At 36.5% G+C, this 22,617-nt stretch overlaps 1 protein-coding gene and 1 long non-coding RNA gene across 6 annotated transcripts; one reads left to right on the top strand and one right to left on the bottom strand.

Annotated features, from left to right (window-relative positions):
* The first annotated feature begins 2,708 nt into the window (after nucleotides 1-2,708).
* On the top strand, nucleotides 2,709-22,458 carry LOC120776484 (peptidoglycan-recognition protein LC-like). 5 transcript variants are annotated; one of them, XM_040107163.1, is made up of 5 exons: nucleotides 2,709-2,973; nucleotides 11,501-12,634; nucleotides 18,865-19,092; nucleotides 21,741-21,892; nucleotides 21,988-22,458. In XM_040107163.1, exons 2-5 carry the CDS (start codon nucleotides 11,689-11,691, stop codon nucleotides 22,378-22,380), a joined length of 1,719 nt encoding a protein of 572 aa, XP_039963097.1. In that variant the 5' UTR covers nucleotides 2,709-2,973; nucleotides 11,501-11,688; the 3' UTR covers nucleotides 22,381-22,458. The 5 variants fall into 5 exon arrangements, with proteins under 5 accessions (XP_039963097.1, XP_039963096.1, XP_039963099.1 ...); XM_040107162.1 differs by lacking the exon at nucleotides 2,709-2,973 and adding an exon at nucleotides 6,874-7,550; XM_040107165.1 differs by lacking the exon at nucleotides 2,709-2,973 and adding an exon at nucleotides 6,875-7,550 and having other exon boundaries at nucleotides 18,865-19,032.
* LOC120776487 lies at nucleotides 4,580-5,415 on the bottom strand. The gene is made up of 3 exons (XR_005705429.1): nucleotides 5,272-5,415; nucleotides 5,033-5,194; nucleotides 4,580-4,948 (listed from the first exon to the last, which is right to left on the bottom strand). It is a non-coding gene; the product is annotated as an uncharacterized LOC120776487 (long non-coding RNA).
* Nucleotides 22,459-22,617: the final 159 nt, after the last annotated feature.

Genomic DNA, 22,617 nt, shown 5'->3' with positions numbered 1-22,617 from the left:
GACTACAACCAGTGTTTCGAAGATTGGAAAATCCGTTGGCATAAGTGCATTGCATCGGGAGGGGATTACTTTGAAGGGGATGAAATTGATTTGGAAGAATAAATAAAGAATTTTCAAAATAAATACAATGTCACCTTATTTTTTGGGCACAGTATATATACTATAAATGATCAGTATGTTGAGCTGAGTCGATTTAGCCATATCCGTCTGTATATATACGAACTACTCCCCCAGTTTTTAAAATATCGTTTTCAAATTTTGCAAACCTCTTTTTCTCTTCAAGAAGCTGCTTATTTATCGGAACTGCCGATATCGGACCCCTATAACATCTACCTGCCATACAAACAGAACGATCGGAAGCAAGGGCTTATATGGAAAACTTTCGCATTTGACTATATATCTTCACAAAAGTTGGCACAGGTTATTTTCTAAGACAACAATGCAAGCTCCGAAGAAATTGTTCAGATCGGTTAACTATAGCATATAGCTGCCATACAAACTGATTGATCGGAATTAAATGCTTGCATGGGAAACTTCCTCATTTGACGATATATCTTCACTTCTTTTGGTATGAGTTATTGTTCATAGAAATAATATAATCTCCGAAAAAATTGTTCAGATCGGATTACTAAAGTATATAGCTTCCATACAAACTGAACACATAGTTACTAAAAGAAATACAGCTGTGAAGGGTATATTAGCAGTCGAAGTTAACGTTTTTTCTTGTTTTTCTAATTCTTTGCTTTAAAGAAAATCAGACTCAAGAAATATCAATCAATAAAGAGTCGTATGCTTATACTACCTTGAGAAAAAATAATCAGACTTTGTCCATTAATTTAAAATTCTTAATTTATTCTTCGAAATCTATGTCCCCCTCAAATAAATCCTCCTTTGTCCCAATAAACCGTTTTTCCAAACCTAGAAACCGTCGTTAAAGTCAACTTCCGGAAAATGCTTCAATTGACTCAAAACGATTTCGGAGCGAAGCGGTCGTTTGAGTTTACTGAACAGCTAGAAGTCACACAGAGCTAAATCAGCCGAATACGGTAGTTTCGGAATGATATTGGTTGAAAATTTGACGAAAAACTCAAGAAAAATCAATGCAGTATGCGATGTTGCCTTATCGTGGTGCCAAAACCCAGAGTTGTTGGCCCATAATTCCGGCCTATTTTTATGAAAAGCTTTACCACGATATTCGGCCGATTCTGTTCATCTGTTTTCTTGTCGCAAGCATAGATTCAAGACCTATCGTCAGTAATAATAAGTTTCAAAACATTCTGATAGTCGGAAAGCCTTGTATCACAGACGTTAATGCGACGCGGTTTTTGGAAAAAAATTTAATGATTTAGAAAACAGTTGTGCTTTCACATTCACCGAATGCACTTCAGAAAGACAAGCGTATACTTAACACTAATGATTATTTTGATGTGGCTTTTGACACAGTTATTTTTGACAGTACCAACCCCAAAAAAAAACCAAATATTTCGACCAATGAGTTTTCGAGCGAAATTTAAATTAAAATGTCTTGCTAGTTTTTACCCATAGTAGTAAGTATAGGTAAACAGAGGTAGCGTAGGTAAAATGAACAAAAATATCAACTGATTTCAACAATCCTTACAACTAAATCATATATATTATACAAACAATTAACTGTGACGAAAATGTATGTTTTATAAATAATGGTTTTTCCAAACAATATAAAATTTATAATTGTTTAGCAATAGCTTTCTCAGAAGGATACATTTTTTAAAAAGATTAATATTTAGATACACCTCGCTTGCTCTTTATACCGTCACTACAATATAATTATAAATGAAATAAGTGTGGATCGGCAAACTCTTTGTGTGCCAGAGCCTTTGCCGTTCAACGTCAATTTATCACGTGTACAAGGAGTGCAACAGGTTGGCCTGACCGACAAGCGCAGTCGAATTGAAATTCACCTTAAAAACTATTTTTGAACATTTGATTGCCATACAGCCGCACACACATACACATTAATTAATAAACATAACAATACTGTACTTCTGTAACCATTATATGTATACACGCAGCAGTAAATACATGCGGCCATATATTGTATTATATATACATATGCATGTATATGTATGTATGGTTTAATAATTTGTTTGCTGAACACATTTAAGCGCACATTTTGACGATTACCTGGAAATCGCTCCCGCTTACCGAAGGCTAAGCGCGAGCAAGTGAACGGACAGGTGCTCACAGCTCAGGTGCTCAATTGTGTTGTACTCTTTTAGTTGGAATGCTACCATAAAACCAAATAAGCCGGCTCAATGCACAAGCACACAAACCCAAATCACGGCCGATGCCAAGACGAGTATTTCGAAGCTGGGTTTTCCAAGCTTTGATTTTATCAACAACGCAGTCTACTCTCTCTTGGACTTTTTGCTCGGTTTCGGGTTTTAAACGCGTCACAGCGACAGTGAGCAGAGTTACGCTTGTCAGCCAATACGCCACTTAAACGTTTCGTTAAATACATTATCGATGCTTGGTGTGCGTCTGCCCAGCTAATGAGCGATTCAAGCAATGTGTTTGTTATTGTAATATTATGATAATTCAATTGATACAAATTTTATGCAAAACGCGCTAAACATCCTCGGTTTCATGGTTCACGCTTAGGTACTTATATTATAATAACATATCGCAGAGCCTTAGAAATGGATGTGTGTGTTTGTTAAAAGGTGATTGAGATTTCCAAATAAATATTCAAAAAATCTGCAATAAATTTCCGTTATCAATACTCAACAAACTTTTGAATAAATGCGTACGTGCAATTGCTGAGCATAATAAGAAGGCACTCTATTAATTTAATTCTTCGATTAGTGTCGTGTTTATTAACAGTGAACAGGAAATGTAACATCCAAGTATTTATGTCGTCTCAGTTTCCCACTGACGCTCTTAAGATAAAATGTTTCCCTAACTTAGTGATTACAAACCTCGGACATTTGGTGGGTAAGTCCAACTCATAATTTGTCATGTATATTTTATAAATAAATTGTATTTGTCAACGTATCTTCTAAAGTCCCTTATCTCAGTTCAACAGCCTCGAATGCATTTTCCACTAATAAATCAGGCTAACCGCAGCCATGAATGTAAAACACTCATAATTACACATGCAGAAGTGGCAAGACGAGCTGAGTGGACATTATTTTGTAATTCGTATAATCTATTTTAAGGCAACTGCATCAGCTCAGATGATTTGCGCATAAACTGGTTATGATTTTGCAATTTAAATTTACTAAGAATTCCACAGTTATCGCGGCTCACTCGTACATACATATATGTTCGTTCGTTCGCACAGGTAATCAAAGTTTATGATAACTTTGCCTAGGCTAAATGCTGAAATTTCTGTACTCTTGTTCTTTTTTATTGGCTTGGACACAGCTTACGCGGTTATAGCCGAATTAGTAGAGGATAGAGCCATGTGCAGAAGTTCACGCAAGTGAGCGCCATATACTTGGCAGTGACCAGAAACGATTATTTTACATATGACTTAAGCAGTTCACAACTTCCGGTCTTTGACCAAGTGTCCTCTGGGTAGCCAAAAAACATTCGTTTGAAACCGAGATAAAGTGAGTAGGCGAAATATCCCTCCCCTGGGTTTGGTCCCCACCAGGTAAAAGAAACACCCCCAATGAAAGAAAAAAAACAATTTCTGAACTCATTTTTATAAAAATTCGATAACGACAAAACTCTGTCCGTTGCTGCAGCAGATATGTGAGATTTATAGAGGTCAGTATATGCATTACAAATAATAAAAAATTAGAGCATTAATTTTTTTCCAACGGCGAAATCTCACCCGATTAAGACAAAAAAGCTTTTCACTACTTCTCTTGTTCCTATTTGACTGGGGTAAAAAAAAAATTAAATTTTTAGTTTCATCGATTACATTTGATGGTTAGGACAAAAAGACAGGATGTAAACTTAGACTGGAGTTTTTATCTTAGCATACTTACTTTAAGGCGCACAGCGAAATGCAAGATCAAAGTATCTACATCACATTTAATGACTTCAAGGGACGCGACAATGATATGTCGGTTCTTCAAGTCGATTATCAAAAGCCTTGGGCTTAAAATTTAATGATATTCGTACATCAGGAGGATAAACTCCGCTCTGTCAGTAAGACGAGTTGTAAAAGCCTATAAGTTTGTCATCAGAGTAAGAAATTATGAAAAATCGATTAGTAGGCCACTTGTAGAACGAAAAGACGATTGTTTGCCGAGTTGCTTTAGTAATTTAGAAACCTTTGTCAAACCCATTCTTTTACTGTTTAATTCATCTTCCGTCTTATTATAAACGTTTGTACTACCATTCATTTTCGTCATATTTCCCTCTTTGAGAGCAAGCAGTCTCATACTCTCACAAAATTTGCACGTGGGCAGCGCCGAATTACAATAATTAAGTTCGCTTATGTATTCCTAAAATTAAGTTTGATATTTGATTTTCATTTATTTTAGCTTTTCACCGCATTTAATAAATTTGTATACTCCGAACATGCTGCGCAGTTTCTTTCAACACATAGTAAATGCTTTATTCAATAAATATTTGAAATATTCACATAAACACCAGCAGCCGTTCTACTATACAATATTTTCTAAATAAGTATGTACATAGTTGTATTATAGATACATGACAATGTAGATAGAAGCAGGTTCCAATCCGGAAAATCCATGCCCGTTGCACTGCCTACACATTCGTTCAAATAACATGACCGACTGATAAGCGACAGACTCGATTCAATCATTTGTTTGCAATTGCTTTAGGAAGCGTTAATTAAGCTAGTTCTGTATTTGAATCCATCACATGGCGTCAACTCAATGTATATACTGAAAGTATTGTACGTACATACTTGCTTTTGGGAATTTCAAGTTTTCCCGCAGTATCCAGAACCGTGGATCTTGGCTTCAAATGCCGACTGCAAAAAATTCTATTTATAAATACAAATGTATGTATGTATATGATATAAGTGCTCAATTTCAATTGAAATCCAATTAACTTATAACAAACTTACTTTTATTTGTTTAGTGTGAGCTCAAGCTAAGACAGCGATAAAGGCTAAGAAGCTGGCTTAAGCTGACAAAACTTGTTTTGAAATTTTACGCCAAATGTGTGTTAATAGTTAAACAATTTATTTAAATTTCTATAAACACGTTCTGACGCATTTTCCTCTTTACTGAAAGAAACAAACATTGAGAAAGAAAAAGAGTAGATAAAAAATAGAACAACTTTATATTTACTTGAAAAGCTTACAGTGACTTCCATAAAAAAGAGTTTATGCGCCATTTAACTCCAAGGTCAACGTGAAAATATAGAAAATAGAAAAATGTATTATAAAAATTTGGAAAATCCATAAATAAGGAAACGAAACCATATTTTTATAAGGGTGTTTTAATGGTTCATTCTCTACAATGTACAAGAACGGAAAGATTCTTAGCCTTATTTTAGGCAGCAAAAACTATACTTAGTGAATAATTAGATTAGGTTAGGGCAGATGGGTGATCATGATGATGGGCCAAACGGCTGAACCGATGGGGCTGCCCAAGCTTCCGCGACGCTGAGCTATTTAGTAGTAGAACACAAGAGGATACGGGAGCACCGATTCGCTCCCATTTTACCGATAGCGGTCTTGGGGTACCTTTTTCTTGCTAGCTCAGCAGTTTTACAGTTTCCTGCGATTCCGCTGTGGCCTGGTACCCCTACAAAGACATTGGATACATTTAATAGCGAGGTTAGGCACTCTTCGACCAGCCCTGAACGCACTGTTAATGAGTTCAAGCCTAGTAACGCCGCTCTGCTATCTGAGTCATTTCCATGAATGAGGCTACACTCCTGAGCTGTAAATCTGCTGCTACCTTAATGGCTGCAATCTCGGCATGGAAGAGACTACAATAGTCAAGTCTGAAATTGGAGATGATAGAGAACTCCTGACAGTAGATTTCCTTCAAGCTTTGACCCATCCGTGAAAAACTCACTCTCAATCCACAACTCCCTTCCTGAATACGGATAGAAAAGGAGCCGCCAGAGTTCGGTTTGGCGACTCCATAATCCAAATAATCCGGTATGAAGTCAAAGTGAGTGAGAATTTCCGAGTGTTCAGGTTCTTTTAGGAACCTAGACTCTTCGACTCTTACTTTCACACCTTCCGGCGATGTCCCCCATTTCTTTCAACTTTTCTTCAGCTTTTGGAAATATAATTATGATTCCTCAGTAGATTCCATACATGAAGTACTTTCTTCAGAAGTATAGATGAAAAGTAGGAAAGATATGAAAAATATAATGAATAAATTACGAAGAGTTTTAGAGGCTCATCACATCAAAAATAAGTACGTTAGTATTATAAATTGTATACCACTAATTGACCGAAATTCAAGGTCATTAGTTTTCGTTACATCGCTATATTTACGAACTAATATACAAGTTCCTAGAAATCAAAATATTAACAAATAAACAGTAATAGTAAAACTATCATCTTTACGAGCGCAAAATTTGCCGTGTCCCGCTCATTACTTACTTGAGACTGTAAATACGAATGTACAACCATAATAAAATATCTAATAATTAAAAAAAAAAAGAAAAATATTAGAAAAGGTAAACTGAAGTGCTCTGCCCCTCTACGATGCTAGACAATATTAGAATTTTATTTAAAAAAGTTCTGTTTTGTTTTCTTTGTTTACTATTGATTTTCTCACTTCTCTCTAGCCTTTGGACTAACCTTATTACGGAATTAAAGCGAGTGTGGAGAGAACCTCTCAATTTCGTTCGGTTGATCGTGGTGTTAACAGTCGTAAAAGCACACACATACACAATTGGAGCAGCGTGCTGGAGAATTCACAGCTTCAGGTATGAATACTCGGGCTCGGTATCGCTTGATCGAGTGAACCGCACTCAGTTGATCACAAACGCTTCAGCGCATCGCCAATATTTACTGGTACGGAGAAACGCAAGCTTGCGGCGACTTGCTTGCTAAGTACGTAGAGTTTTTGTGTAGAGATTTTGAGAAAATACCGAGCAAAAAAAGCCTATAATTCTTGTTGTCATAGTTACAAGTGGAAACGAGTTGTGCGTGCCCCGTCAATAAATATACAAATGAGTTAAGAAAAATGCATTTAACTGTCATGCAAATGAATGTGTAATTAAGTAAATAGTCGTACATATTTATGAGTGAAACGAAAAATGGAAAATTTACATTAAGCTTTTGTCGACATTTAACGAGTACGAAACAGAGCTTTAACTGAGCAACGGAGTTCGATGTGGTTAAGGGAAGAGGGTGGGAAGGAAGAGCTGCAATACACACACACACACACGCCTAAAAAATAATAAAAAAATATAGTGTAAATTTAATCAAATCCAAGCTATTTGAAGATAGTGTTCATGTGTTAGTGCTTTTAACAATAAAAAGTGTGAATTAAGACGCTCCAAAGAGTGTTGTGCTATTTAACTAGTGTAAAACAAATTACTCAAGTAAAGACGATAAATCATTAAAAGTCTCCTGCAAAGGATGATGGTTTTGCCGCCATAAAAATCCCAATGTAAGTTCGTGCAAATCGAGTATTCTTTATATTTATATATCTCTACATAAACACTCACAACAACTTCTAACAAACTCTCCAGAATGCTAAGAAATCACACTTACATAAGTTTGGACCTGAAAATTTAATTTAACCGTACTTTACAATTACAATTACCGATACAGCGTTTGGGGTATTCCACAACAGTCGTTTTTGACATTACTGACAATTGTCTCGTTTCCCCAACTTGTCCGATTATTTTCCAAACGATTTGCTTTTTAAATTCTGAACAGGATTTATTAATTTGAATGAAGTTTGTAATGGCCAGCAGGAAACGTCGGTGACTCTATAAAATATATAAACATACATATAAATGATCAGCATGATGGAGGGAACCAATCTGTCCATCAGTATATACACGAGTTCGTCTCTCAGTGCTTGAGACATCGATTTAAAAATTTTCAGATGCACTTTTCTACCCAAAAACAATTCATTCGTCGGTACCGTTGATATCGCACCACTATAGGACCTAGCTGCCATAGGAACTGAACGATTAAAATCAAGTTCTTGGGTGGAAAACTTTTTTATTTGTAAAAATATATTCATCAAATTTGGCATGGATTGTTTTCCAAGAAAACGGTACAATCTCCGAACAAATTGTTCAGATTGAGCAACTGTGGCATATAGTACTTTTTTGTTTTTAAAAATATTTTCCCGAAAGCTGGTATAAATTATTGTCCAAGGCAATGCGACAGAAAGTCATATACATATAATTTTAGTTTTCTTTTTATTATTATTATTAAATATCTTTCAGGTCGACCTTCTCTTTGGAAATATGGTGAAGGTTATCTCTGAGGTATTAGTTGCCAATTAATTAAAATTATCAAAAAATCCCGCTTGCAAAGATCGTCGTCCAACTTTCAGAATGTTTGCAACTTCAATATTATCTCTCGACCTTTGCAGAGAGTTAGCATGTCTTGCGAAATTCAGGATTGTGTAAACTCGTTCACAGCTGACGTCCAGAATACAATAGTTTTGCACCTACATATGTATGTCATTTATTTGTGTGTGTGTGACACAATGCAACGCTAATTTAACACCCTTTCGTTCCGAAAGTAAATTGTCTTCGTCTTGTCTCGCGGAAGAGAATGCGATAAAAGAATTTGCATCGACTTTTTTCGCGTTATCATTTCGCAGAAATGTATTTGTGGAAACGCTTGTGCGAATGCTCACTGAGCAAATACGCGCAAACCCACACATACATAGATATGTATCTGTGTATGGACTTGCACTCGCGTGCATGTGTATGTGTGCGCCGAACGCGAGCGAATCGGCAAGGCTGCTCGTCTGAAATAGCCGTCAACTGTGCACCTTAATGGCGTAAATAAGCTGGGTTGTGAAAACAACAACAAAAAGAAAACACTGAAATATGAATTTGTGTTTGTTTCTGTTTTGTTATTTACAGCCGGTTGCGGATACTTATTTAATTTTTTGCCATTTAAGTTGTTAACTAATCACGTGTGTGTGTAAACACATTAGGGTGGTTCAAATAATTTTTGTTAATTATGTAGCTAAAAGTTTTTGAACAATTCGAGCTTACTCTTATGAGAAATGTGAGTTTTTAGCTGATAATTGAGAATTGTGTGTTAAGAATAGAGAAAATATTGGACTATAAAAATTCTCAACAACGGAAAACTAGTGATGGTGACCTGGCTAGGTTCTCCACATATCTGATCAGAGTTGACAACAAGTTTCTCTACTCCTTTTGCCTCAGATTTCCCAATAATGAGTCCTTATAGGAGAGCAGTGGCCTCCTACCATTAATTATTGAACTAATTTTAACAATGATATTTGCTGCCAATGAAAACACGAAAACAGATTCATCTCCGAAATTGGGTTTTTTGAAATTATTTGTCATTGACATCAACGACATTCATGCCACCAAGCCATCTCAATAATTACATTTTTTGTTAAAAAATGCACAAATAAAAATATCAGATTTCTTACCCAAAAAGGGATGTGTTCGATCTTTCAGATTCCCTATGGTAAGCTAAAGAGATTCCAGTACGAACATTTGAAATCAAAGAGTTTTGCATAAACATATGTATATTGGTGAGTAATTATGAATTGCAGCAATTGTCATTGCGCACTTATTTCTCTGTACTTGTATGTATGTAAACTAATTGACGTCATGCCAGCTCAGAGTCAATTTGAATTGTAGGCTCACTGACTGGCTGGTCCCCCGTGAATTTTAATTTGAAAATTGTTAAAGTAACAAATTTTTGGAAGCATGATTAAACGATTATGTCTGCTTGTATGTGTTTGTAAGCAGTAGACCATTTTTAGCAGGTCTTCTTCTTCTTTAATGTCGTAGAAAGCGCTTATGTGGTTAAAGCCGTGTTCACAAGAGCACGCCAGTCGTTTCTTCTTTTCGCAATTTGATGCCGATTCGAGATACCAAGTGCAGCTAGCTCCTTCTCCACCTGATCTCTCCAACCGAGTGGATGTCTTCCTCTTCGTCGTCGTATATCTTGTACAACTTATCGTTCCATTGACTGTGGTATTCACGGTGGCCAACGCGGAAAGGACCATAAATCTTCCCCACAACCTTTCTCTCGAAATCTCGTAACGTCGGAACAGGACCGAAGAATGAGTAACTTATATAGTTTGGTCTTTGTTCGACGAGAGAGGATTTTACTTCTCAATTGCCTACTCAGTCCGAAGTAGCACCTGTTGGCAAGGGCGTTGGATTTCGAAGCTGACATTGTTGTTGTTGGTGTTAATACTAGTTACAAGGTAGAAGAAATTATCTACGACTTCGAAGTTATGTCTGTCAACAGTGACATGGGAGTCAAGTCGAGAGTACACGACTGTTTGGTTAATGACTGAAGCTCTTCGTCTTGCCTTCGTTCACTACCAGACTCAATTCCTTCGCTTCGAATTATTTTGTCTGTGTCGAGGTCTATTCCAAAATTTGGCGCATGATGAATATCTGGTCAGTTGTTGATTTTCCAGGCCTAAAGCTACAATGATAAGGTCTAATCAGTTTGTTGACGGTGGGTTCACACAGTACTTTCGATAGAACCTTATATGCGATATTGAGGAGGTTTATCCCACGGTAGTTGGCGCGGTCTTCCTTTTTGTGTATTGGGCAGAGATTACTTAATTTTCAATCGTTGGGCCTGCTTTCGCAAAAAAGCTTGCTTCTTATAAGTTCTTTGCCGCCATATTTGAAAAGCTCGGCTGATAATCCATCTAGGTAAATAGGCTCTAATATTTTACCATAGAATAAAGTCTGGCTGGCTATTAATTAGTACGGTGCAGCCTTATGAACACAGACGTCAACTTAATTTTGACACGGATTTGCCAATCAAAACTGTGTACGTTTCTGAGAGCTCGACTTTGTTATTTGTTGACATTATACTATATTTAATGTACACAGATAAGATAAAGAAAAGTTAATTGGATGAACCAATAGGAATTTTAAGCCTTTTATAGTAGGAAGGTGTGCAGCCCTGATGTCTTTCGGGCTCAATTAGCACTAGCTGTGCCATTTTGATGCACTTTTATTATTGCTTTCACTTTTCATCTTCTCTTTTCAATCATTTTTTGGTTTCGATGAAGCTACTAATGTCCGATATGCTTTTTTTAGCCATTCACTCAAGGTTTGGTGCTTGATGTTCTGTTTCGGATCTGCGATAGGCCGGGGCATTCACAGAGAAAGTGAAAAATTGTTTCCTTATTTCCTACTATTTCGCAGCTTCTGCAGATGTTGTTGTAGGGCAAACCTATTTTGGCTTATAGTATAGTAGTATGTTGTTTGAAGTATTCGCCATAGTTTGAATGAAGTGTAAACAGAAACAGAACGCCTAATAACGTATGAAATCGAAGACATAGTCATAATAAAATTATCTGTTTGATTCGCAATATTATTCGCACTCTTTTGCTGATTATTCCTTCTTTCATTACAGAACCTCTAAGCCAAGCAATAGTTGTGAAATGTTACCGGATATTCAAACATTCTGATAATAAGTATCAACGATAACTGAGGGCTGTTGAAAATATGTAATGCAATAAAAGCGAAAGTGCATGTCTTAGCAATAACAGTATTCGTAACTCAAGTATTGATTACGACGTTCAATACAAAGATTTACAAAAAATGCATTTAAAGAATGATAATGAAATGAACTCAAAACCGGAAATAAGCGCTCATCTGAATGTTGAAACGGTAGCAGCGAAACCAAGCGAATTTAGTGCCACATCAGCAGGAGACGAGGCACCAATAACGCCATCAACCTCGTCAGCTGGCAGTTGTGCCTCTTCAACAGACTCTGGCGTTATCATTAGCGACTACAAAAGTCTACATGTCAACAATGTTGATATCAATCGCGACAATTTCAATTGCAATGGTACAAGTGGCAACAACGCAAAAGATAACAGCAACAGCAATATCGCCAACGGCTATGACGACAAGCGGCGGCGGAGTGTGGAAAGTTTGAAAACAAACAAGAATATTACAATAAATACACAAATTGATAATAATAGCATAAATATTGAAAATGTAATCAATGTGCGGCGACAACGAAACTCGTCCGGCAGCAGGGCGTCTTCGAAGAATGGCTCGCCGGCAGTGTCGATACGCAGTAACACCATATCGATCATATCGATTGATGAAAATGCTATTGACTCCAGCGTCGTTGACTCGGACTCGGACTATGAAGGACAATACAGCGGGTGCGTTGTGAAAAAGCTTGGCCAGCAAACAACCTACGAACCAAATCACCCCAATTTGCCGAATATTAATAAAGGCATGCAAGTGCTAAGTCAGACTATAAGTCCAGGTGCAATACCCCCAACAGCCGGCCCACTATCCGAGACGATACTCAATGGCGGTCCGCTTGCATCGCCCGTACTCGGCCCTCCTATGCCGCCAAATTCAGCGCAAATCGGTAGCATCGCACTCTCGAATTCCACAGATGTTACCTTCGGCGATAAGCATTTTTACGAGGGTCCCGTAACGATACAACAGTTTCTCATTGATAGCCGTGATAAATGGAAAAACGGTGAAGACGGAAATGATAATCCTGCCTTCACTGGCGATCCAGGTGAGTAATACATGCACTCAAGCGACTGAATTTTGTTGTTTATGCGAGAAATCACTTACGAGCATCAGCGAACATTCTCGTGCCATTATTTAGGGCTTCAGCATCATTTCTGCTACACACACCTGTAACCTGTAAACTTGATGTTTGGTTGTTATTTGGGTAGTTAGATATATTTTCTCTGTTGAAATGCACATGCATACATACATACATATGTATGTGTATATGTATAAAACTATATGTACTCAACTTTGCAATTGCGTTCTGCTGAGACAAATATACAATTTTGTTTGCGCAACCATATGCGAATTCATATTAATTTATATAATTTGTACATTGTGACGAAAAAGCACCCGGAAATTGTAATTAAATTCCCCGGGTAAATGATATTTCAAAAAAATGTGTTTTGCTAAGTTGGTAGGACTGTCCTTAATTAGTTACTATGCCAAATATGAGCGTGATCTGTCAAACAGATAAAAATATCGAACAAAGAATTTGTCTCAAGTTTTGTATTTGTAACCAAATTTACTGTGCGGAATCGTTGCGAATGTTGGAAAAGACACATGGTGATTCAATTTTATCAAAAACACAAGCCTACGAGTGAAGACATGTCTCGTTCTGGACGACGTTCAACCTCTTCAACTGACGAAATAATGGTTTGTCAAAAAAGTATTGCGGTATTTTCGCTAGTTAGCGCTGAAAGCGCGTAGTTATAGTTTTATTCGTCGCATCGGGTCATGCTATACCTTTTTGGAAAGCTCATTTCACGCGCTAACACGTGTTTGATTGATTGTCGTTTCTTTTAAGTCGTTCGTGAGTTATAGCGTCGCAAACATGGAGCAAAATAAAGAGAAAATACGGAATATTTTACAGTACTACTACGATAAAGGCAAAAATGCATCTCAAGCCGCCAATAAAATTTGTGTAGCTTATGGACCCGATACAGTTTCCATTTCCACCCCACAACGATGGTTTCAACGTTTTCGTTCTGGTGTAGAGGTGGTCGAAGATGCGCCACGCTCCGGAAGGCCTGTCGTCGAAAATTGCGATAAAATCGCTGAATTGGTCGAAAGAGACCGGCATAGTAGCAGCCGTGGCATCGGTCAAGAGCTGGGCATGAGTCATCAAAAATTCATTTCAACTTCAATAAAAAAAAAACCAAAAAAATCAAAAAAAATACCGCAAGACTGACAACCCATTTTTAAGAAATTGAAAGATATGGTGCTTGAAAATCTTCAGGCATGCGTTAGAGAGTTGGCAAGAGAGTTCAACATCTCTCATGAGTCCGTTCGAATGATTTTGGTGAATATTTTGGATATGAAAGACACTTTTGTTCGACTCGTTCTGATAAAGCTGGTTTTTTTTTTTCAAAAAGAGTTCCGCAAACAGGTCTTCTTGGACATGTTTTTCCAATCCCACATTCATGGAGAGCACTTTGACTGTCGATGAAATATGGGATTATGAGTTTACCATGCAAACAAGTCAATAATCATCGGAATGGAAGGAAAAAACGAGCCGAAACCAAAAAAAAAACTCCATAGAGGCTCAAAAATCAAGGTGATGCTTATTGTTTTTTTTCGACATTCATAGTTTAGTGCATCATGAATCTGCTCCGGTGGGACAGACGGTCAATACGGAGTTCTATTTGACCGTATTGAGGAGTTTGCGTGAGAGCATCCGTCGAAAATGGTCAGAATTGTGGAAGAACAATTCATGGATTTTACAAGATGATAATGCACATGGCATCGGGCCACGATTCTGACCAAATTTAAATTCAAAAGCGCAATGAATGCCATCGATCAACCACCATATTCACCAGATTTGGTTCCGTGTGTTTTTTTCTTGTTCCCCAAACTGAAATTACCGTTTTGTGGAGCCCGTTTTCAGTCGATCAAAGATATAAAACAAAATTAGCTGAAGGAGATGAAGACTATCCCAAAAAGTTCTTATGAAAAGTGTTTCGTGAAAAATCGTTGGCATAAGTGTATTACAACTGGTGGGGATTACTTTGAAGGCAAATTGACAAAATAAATATCGATGAATAATTAAATATTTTGCGTTTATTTACAATTTCCGGGTACTTTTTTGTCACAGTGCATGTATATTCAGGTAAATTTTTAAAACATGAACAAGCATATATACCTACATATATATATGTACATATTCATACACTAATTGTTTGTTTACACGAATGTATTTGGGCTTGTTTACAGCAGGGAACATATAAATCTGTTGAGGCCATAAATTTTTGCCGAAATTATCTGTAGTTGAAAGGCAAATATGCTGAACAGCAAGGTGCTAAACGCATAACTGCAATGAACACGACGTATTCTATGCCCATAGTCATAGGAATCATACGCAAATTCAAACGATTTTCACTTGTTCCATCGCCCACGCGTAGGCGGGTTCGCTATACACAGCTTGTTTCAGGATTTTGCGCAGTCATTCAAGGCTTTGAGGCAAAAGCTTTTCTAAAATGTATCCGACTTTCTTTTGATGCTGCAATGTATTGTTTTTAAGCATTTTCATTTTTGGAAAAATTAAATGATAATAATAATAGAGTCCATGCCATTAACCAAAACCAGTCCCTAATTTATAATACTTCCTTTTGCATCTAGGATACAAATGTAATTTTAGCTTTCCTTCTGTCAAGTATTTGGGGGTTATATGGGTTTCATCAGGTAAAACACAGACTTAAAAAAAACATTCTCCTATAAAAATTAAATATATTAATAAATTTTTTTATTATTACAAACGTACACTGTTAACAAAGAAATTCTGAAATTTTTTGAAAGAAATATTTTAAAGACGACCATTGGGACGCCATTTCCAGTGACCCCTCGGAAAAAAGATGCACCCGCTTTGGCAGGATAACTCTTACAGGATCATCTAAAGTAAAAAAATACCCGTTTTTGGTAAAACCTTAGCTTAGAACTTGGACGAAAAAAAATGAAAATTGGTTTTTTGGCAGACATTTTTGCAAAATTAAGATTTCACAACATTTTTTTCAAATATGTAGTTGTATTCGAAAAAAATCCTTAGTCCAAGTCCTTAAGAATTTAATCCCAAAGACCTGTGTAAAATTCCATGCAGATCGGTTCAGTAGTTCTCGAGAAATCTTGCTAACCGACTTCAAAAACATACATAGTTTCGAGAAAAACGCGTTTAAAGACGGCGCACTTAGCCTAGCTAACCTCGAGCGCACAAGTTCTTAACGCTGTAACTCCGAAACTATTACTCGGATAAACTTAAAAGTTTAGGACAATATTATAGAGGTGTTGCAGAATTTAATAACATAATAAAAATTCGATCTTTTGAAACATGTGAATCCATGTGACCTTAAGTAGAACTGAATTTGTGCAAAAATTAACAAAATCGGTTGTTTATTCAACAAGATGCAAAGAATTTTCACAAGACAGTCCCTTATTCGTTTCGTATTTTCTTAATGATTAACATAATATATATGTATATACGACTATGAATGTATTAACGCGGTACATACACATGTACATATGTGTAAAGATTTAATCTATGTATGGAAAGGAAGGCGGTGCAAATCTGCCTAAACAGCTTTTATCTAATCCCTAGTCTATTTATTAGAGACTGACTCATTCACGTTAAATTATGAATAAGATGTGTATATAATATACCATATATATATACATATACATTCACACATCCATACATCAGATAATAATATGAGAATTAGAGGGCAAGCGATATTCGAATTCAGTTGACGTTGCCGGTAGACGAATATTCTATATTCAATACACATGCTAAGTCCGTTTCTCTCTTATCACACGGCTTGTCGATATCAAAATAATCATGCCTTCTTAATTTATTGCTCATCGGCGATGTTTAAGTTAGGTAAATTCACTGTCAGGCAGGTATCTTCTAAAAATACAAGATTTCCACACTCTACATTCATACATACAATAATATGTATGTATATGTATATGTATTCAACTGCGTAAAGCAAAAGTAAACAAGTGAGTAACACAATCACTTAATCAATGTTGTGATTTTATTATTCTCCATTTCCAGAATGTGTCTTTTTTAGTGCTTTACTTAATGGCAGTGAATAAAACCGATTAAGAAATGTGTTCTGTTATAATTGAGCTTTGACACGTTTCCTAGTTTCATTCAACAGGTTTTCGCACTTTATATTCCCCGATCGTGTAAATAACCGAAACTTGAACCCGTAGTCATCATGCGAAGAAGTATGTCAAAGACCAGTACAATTTTGTACGCATTGTGACAAGTTTCAAAACTTCTCCAACTTATAAAAACACATCAAGTGAGTACTTATTAAGGGGGTTTTTCTGCAAAAATAATCTACATATTCTATGGATGAGACCTTTCACAAGTTAATTGATTTCTCCGCCCCATTTATGCAAATTCGTTGATTCTATATTGTCCAAAAGGCATTCTCAAATCAGTTCATCCTAAAACATCGAAAAAGCTACATCGTGCGGCAAGCGCCTCATATTAATACTTCAAAACATTATTCGGGCAACATTCGACGTCATCATCACTCAAGTTTTGGAATTTTCTATAGATAGAAATGTCTTTTTGTCGTTCCTGTAATGAGCCCATTGGCTGGTATTCCTACGACAGTGCTATTAAATGCAACGGCCCTTGCCAGTGTGAATTTCACTCTTCCTGCTCGAATTTAAGTAATCAAGAACTGCAAATTTTAAAAATGAGGAAAAATATAGTTTGGAAATGTGAAAACTGTTTTTATTTGTGTACTGAGAGAATCAACAGCGAGAAATGTGAAATAAATGCGAAAATTCTTTGCGAAATGGAAAAACGCATTCAAGCTTTGGAACAAAAACTGTTTGTATATACGATAATAGGAGACTTGAGTGAGTGACCTTTGTAATCCCAAATTATTCCATATATACTATTGCGAGCAAAATAAATCTTTTTAATTTAAATTTCGCGTGAAGACGCATTCGTAGAAATGCTTTTTTTCTGGGTTGGTATGACTCTCAGTGACATTTATGCCAATTGTCGCTTCAAATTAATCATTAGTGTTTAGTAAACGCTTATCTTTCTGAAGTACATAAAGCGCATTTGGCGATTGTTACGATGAGTGAAATTAACAAAGAAGTTCCTTTAAATTTTGTGTGTGGAATCAAGATTCTGGTGAGAAAACATTTAGAATGTTGAAAAGAGGACTTCGGTTGACGACGAACCGCGTTCAGAACGGACATTAACATCAACTGATGATTAACACGTCTATAAAATAAAGGAATTGGTGCTTGAGAATCGATCATTAACAATCCGAGATCTTACTAGCTTCGTTGGAATGTCGGAGGGATCAGTGAAAACCATTTTGAAAAATCATTTGGCCCTAAAAAAGTACGATTGGTTCCATAATCACTTAATTTTTACAAAATACAGCGTCGCATTAACGTCTGTGAAACAGTGCTTCCCAACTACCAGAATGTCATGAAACGTATTATTATTAGTTATGAGTCTTGGATCTATGCTCGACTCGGAAACAGGCGATAAATCCACCGAGTATGGTGGAAAAGGAGCGCCGAAGCCCAAAAAACATGTCAAAGCTGGTCAAAAACCAAGATTATGTTGACAGTTTTCTTCGATTACCGAAGTGTGATGCACTCCGGATTCCTTCCGACCGCTTAAACTGTCGACAAGTAATACTATTCGAGTGTTATGCGGCCTGTTTAGCGAAGCTATTCGTAAAAAGAGGCCGGAAATATTGGCCGACAACTACTGGTTTTTGTACCACGCAAACTACTGACTAGTCAGCAAACTCAAACGATCGGTTCGTGGAAACCGTTTTAAATCAGTTGAAGGCATTTAACGTGAATCGCTTCGTGCAATCTAGCTCTTCCGGAAATTGACTTTAAGGACTGTTTTGAGGATTGAAAAAAGCGTTGGCATAAGTGTATTGAGGCCAAGGGGGACGACATAGATTTTGAAGAATAAATTAAGAATTTTGAAACTATGAAGAAAGTCTTACTATTTTTTGCTCATAGTGGTATGTTTACATTTCCTAATTTATCATTTCCTCACCCAACTATTTATGGGTGTACTCATGCCAACCTTCTTATGAGAAGAAAAATGGCAGGCATTGCCAAGCGTGTGGTAAATGTAGTTGCAAATGGTAGCTTCTAAGCCTACATGGCATATGAATAAGAAATTGCTTTACTATATATTTTTATAATTATACTTACACATAATGTTTCTCTTCTTTCCAGAAAACGGCGAAAAATTTAATAATTCGTCCACACCGCCCGAAACTTCGTATATATTCAATTTTCATCGGCGAGCTGTCATCATTACCGGCGCTGTAATACTACTTACAATATTAGCTGGAATAGCTATAGTCACGGTGAATGCTCTCACAAAACAGACGATTCGAAAAAGTAAGCTTCTAGGCGATGGCGACGATTCCAGAAAGCATATTCCAATCAATTCAACAATAGGTATTTTTAAACAAAGATTTTGGTGCTCATGGTGGTTAAAACACAGACACAAACACACACCCATAAACGCACATTAATTACCTCCCACATTTTCCATTTAAAAAAAAGTTCAGCTGAATATTGTGAATTTGGGCGAAATACTCAAATATTAAAAGTTTGGAATATCATCTTTCATTTGGGTATGTTTGTCATCGTTTGTGGTATCATGAAAGCTCAAGGTTTTCATTTGTTTCATCATTTTGTTATAACATATAACAAAGAACTTACTTCTGAGAAAATTGAAAGACGCAGGCGCCCGACAGTTGGCGTTGAAAATATCATTTAAATCGGTGATCCTCTATGTGTGCATGATCGGCAGCTTTTTTCTCTAGCAAGAGGGACCTAACAAAAGTTACGTGTGATTACACTCTTTAAGCTTTATGAAAACAAAGATTTTTGATATTAGTCAGTTTTAAACAATAGCTTCCCTGCACTTTTCGGATGTAATTTTTAATGTCAATTTTTGTCAAAGCAAACATTTTTTACATACCAACCACCATTTGAGCACATCTAGGGGAAAAATAAATCTGTAAGAACTTGTTTTCGAAATATGATATATATTTATAAGTATTGTATATTTCGTGCAATCAATTTTTTAAAAATGAGTAATAAGCTAAGAGTCGTTTCCTCGGTTTATAAATAGCTCTCTACAAATACACAGGCGGAATTCTATAAGCGATTATCAAATGTCAATGACCCACACTTACGCATTTAGTTAATAGCTCCATTGATTATGTTGATCTGGTGTCAATAGCACAGTGTCATTTCACTTTATAATATTCAAATTGCAGCTGCAGATAAGGAAATTATAACAAAAACTAAAATTTTTCCTTACTAGCTTCAAGAAAGCTTAAGCTACAGATATCTGCTGGTGCTGGCGGTCACTTTTCAGGCTTTATGCTAAAAAAAAAAACAGAAAAAACATTGTTTGGAATCCCATTCTGGATCAGACACGATATCTGTTTCCAAAGGCCAAAGGCCGAGTTTATTACTTTATCTACGTTGTGAAAAACTACATATATCGGAAAAGCATCGAAAGCTAATGGTAGAGTCATATTTAACGACAGAATAAGCGAACAACAAGGGCTCTCTAAGTCCTTGCATTTCAAGCCTCTTTCAAGCCATTCCTTCCAATAAGTCCTTTAATTTCAAATTTCTGATCAAGCTTCATTTCTTACCTTAAGTAAAAAATTATGATAAAGTAGCATTTTTCATTACATTCATTAATTTTTCAAATATTTTGACTGCCGTGACTGTTGTCCCAGTGATAGAAACGATCATTTAAGTCGCCACATTCATCACCTGATCTGATATCAGAGCACAAGAAATATTCGATCTCTGTTATTATAATTACTGCTCACAGTATTTTAAGTTTATTTAATTCGCACAATCATCTGTTTCATACAACACACACACATACGTACATGGTATAGATTATGTGTGTACGTCAAATTCATATGTTAAATTATTGTGAAAGTGATTTAAAAACGAACTTATTGGAGCACCAATCTAAAGCCAAAAAGTTAAGTTGAATGGAATTAATGTATTTAAGCCATCTCACCATAAATATACTGGCAGATATTAAAACATTCGATTATTTCATTGCAGCACCTCTGCCCGATGGGGAGTACAAATTCAATGGCACGTTACTGGTAGTCAGCAAGGATGAATGGTATGCCGAGGCAGAGCACAATGGCGTTAACAAGCTAAAACTGCCAGCGCAACGCGTCATTATAGCACACACTGCATCGACATCGTGTGAGAATAAGGTATGAACCCCCTTCCGTAAAAAAATTAGGATTAAATCTGTATTTATATATGTATCTTGGCATTTTGTAGCTTCAATGCGATGCTCGAGTACAAAGTGTGCAAGCCTTTCATATACACTCAAATGGTTGGGGCGATATCGGTTATAATTTTCTAGTTGGCGGCGATGGTTTGGTATACGAAGGACGTGGCTGGTATAACGAAGGCGCCCACACCTTGGGCTATAATAAAGATAGCATCTGTATAGCATTCATCGGTACATTTAATGTGGCAGTGCCCACAGAAAACGATTTGAAAGCAGCTCAATTACTCATCGACGAAGGAGTGAAGTTAGGAGTGCTTCCAGAAAACTATCGACTTTACGGAGCCCGGCAACTAAGTGCCACTGAGAGTCCCGGAAAAGCACTGTATAGCATAATAATGAAGTGGCCTCACTGGAGCAGACAAATTTGAATGGAGTGCAGAGATTTTAAATTTAATTTTCAATTCGAAAATAATAATTAGTGTCATTGGATTGTATATTTTTATGCTTTATGTAGTAGTTTTACCTTAATTGTATTTATATAATTAGTTTACTTGAATTTAAAACAAATATACAGTCACTTATTTATACGATATGATTACACCGTATTTTATATGCACTCTTGAGAAAAATCGCAGTACTATCATTTTAGTCCATTCTAAATACTTTCCCCCTGACTTTAACATAGCGCCCAAACGCAAGGAAGTCCTCTTCACAAAACATATCATCGAATTTCTAACCGACTATGAACTCATTCATAAAAATTAGAAGAAAATAACTTATTGAATTTCCTAACAAGATTTGTGCCTATGTTTTGCAGCGGATGATAACGTGGGAGGCGGCAAGATATTGCGAATTGTTCCACGTGATGCCTGGTTAGCCCAGCCGCCTTCAAGTGATCCGTTACCTTTGGCGACGCCCGTCAAAAAAGTCATTGTCCTACCTACGCGCACTGATGATTGCGAAACTCAGGTGAGCTGGCAATACTACAAGAAAAGGCTTATCAATTTGGTATATATAATGGCAGATGAATGCATTGTTTAACAATTTCAAACTCTTCCTTCTAGGCCATGTGCGTTTACCGGGTGCGCATGACACAAACTCTAAACATCGAATCTCAAAATCACGATGATATTATCTACAACTTTCTAATCGGCGGCGATGGCAATGTCTATGAAGGTCGTGGATGGGATGCGATCGGTGCGCATTTGCGCGGCTTCAATTCGGATAGTATTAGTTTTGCCTACATTGGTACTTTTAAAAAGCAGAAACCTTCGGAAAAGCAAATGGACGTCACCAAATTGCTGCTTGACGAAGGTGTGCGACTTGGTAAACTCTCACAAGATTACAAGATATATGGAGCATATATGTTGGATCCGACTTCGACGGATGTTCAGTCAGATGAGTTGTACAACAGCTTCAAGGGTTGGCCACATTGGTCTGAATACATAGCTCAGTAAGACACAATATATGTGTACATATGTTGTATATATGTATGTGTCATTGGAATCTAAACAAATGTTTGTAATATTTTTATGAAATTTCTCAAGTTTTGTCCTAATAATAATACAATATATAAAGTTTGTTTCTAAAGTAATTTTCATATTTGTACATTAGTAAATATATAAATAATCAATTGTGAATGTTAGCTTTTAAGTCAGTTTTAAGAATTTAAGGAAAAGCTCGACCGAACTTGC

This window comes from Bactrocera tryoni, chromosome 5 (genome assembly GCF_016617805.1).
Source record: "Bactrocera tryoni isolate S06 chromosome 5, CSIRO_BtryS06_freeze2, whole genome shotgun sequence".
Classification (NCBI taxonomy): Eukaryota; Metazoa; Arthropoda; class Insecta; order Diptera; family Tephritidae; genus Bactrocera; species Bactrocera tryoni.
This window is presented reverse-complemented; position numbering and strand designations above follow the sequence as displayed.

Coding starts and splice junctions, on each gene's coding strand:
- LOC120776484 (XM_040107163.1), top strand. CDS start 11,689: ATGCATTTAAAGAATGATAATGAAATGAACTCAAAACCGGAAATAAGC. Junction 12,635..18,864: donor TGCCTTCACTGGCGATCCAG/GTGAGTAATACA, acceptor TCTTCTTTCCAG/AAAACGGCGAAAAATTTAAT. Junction 19,093..21,740: donor TCCAATCAATTCAACAATAG/GTATTTTTAAAC, acceptor TATGTTTTGCAG/CGGATGATAACGTGGGAGGC.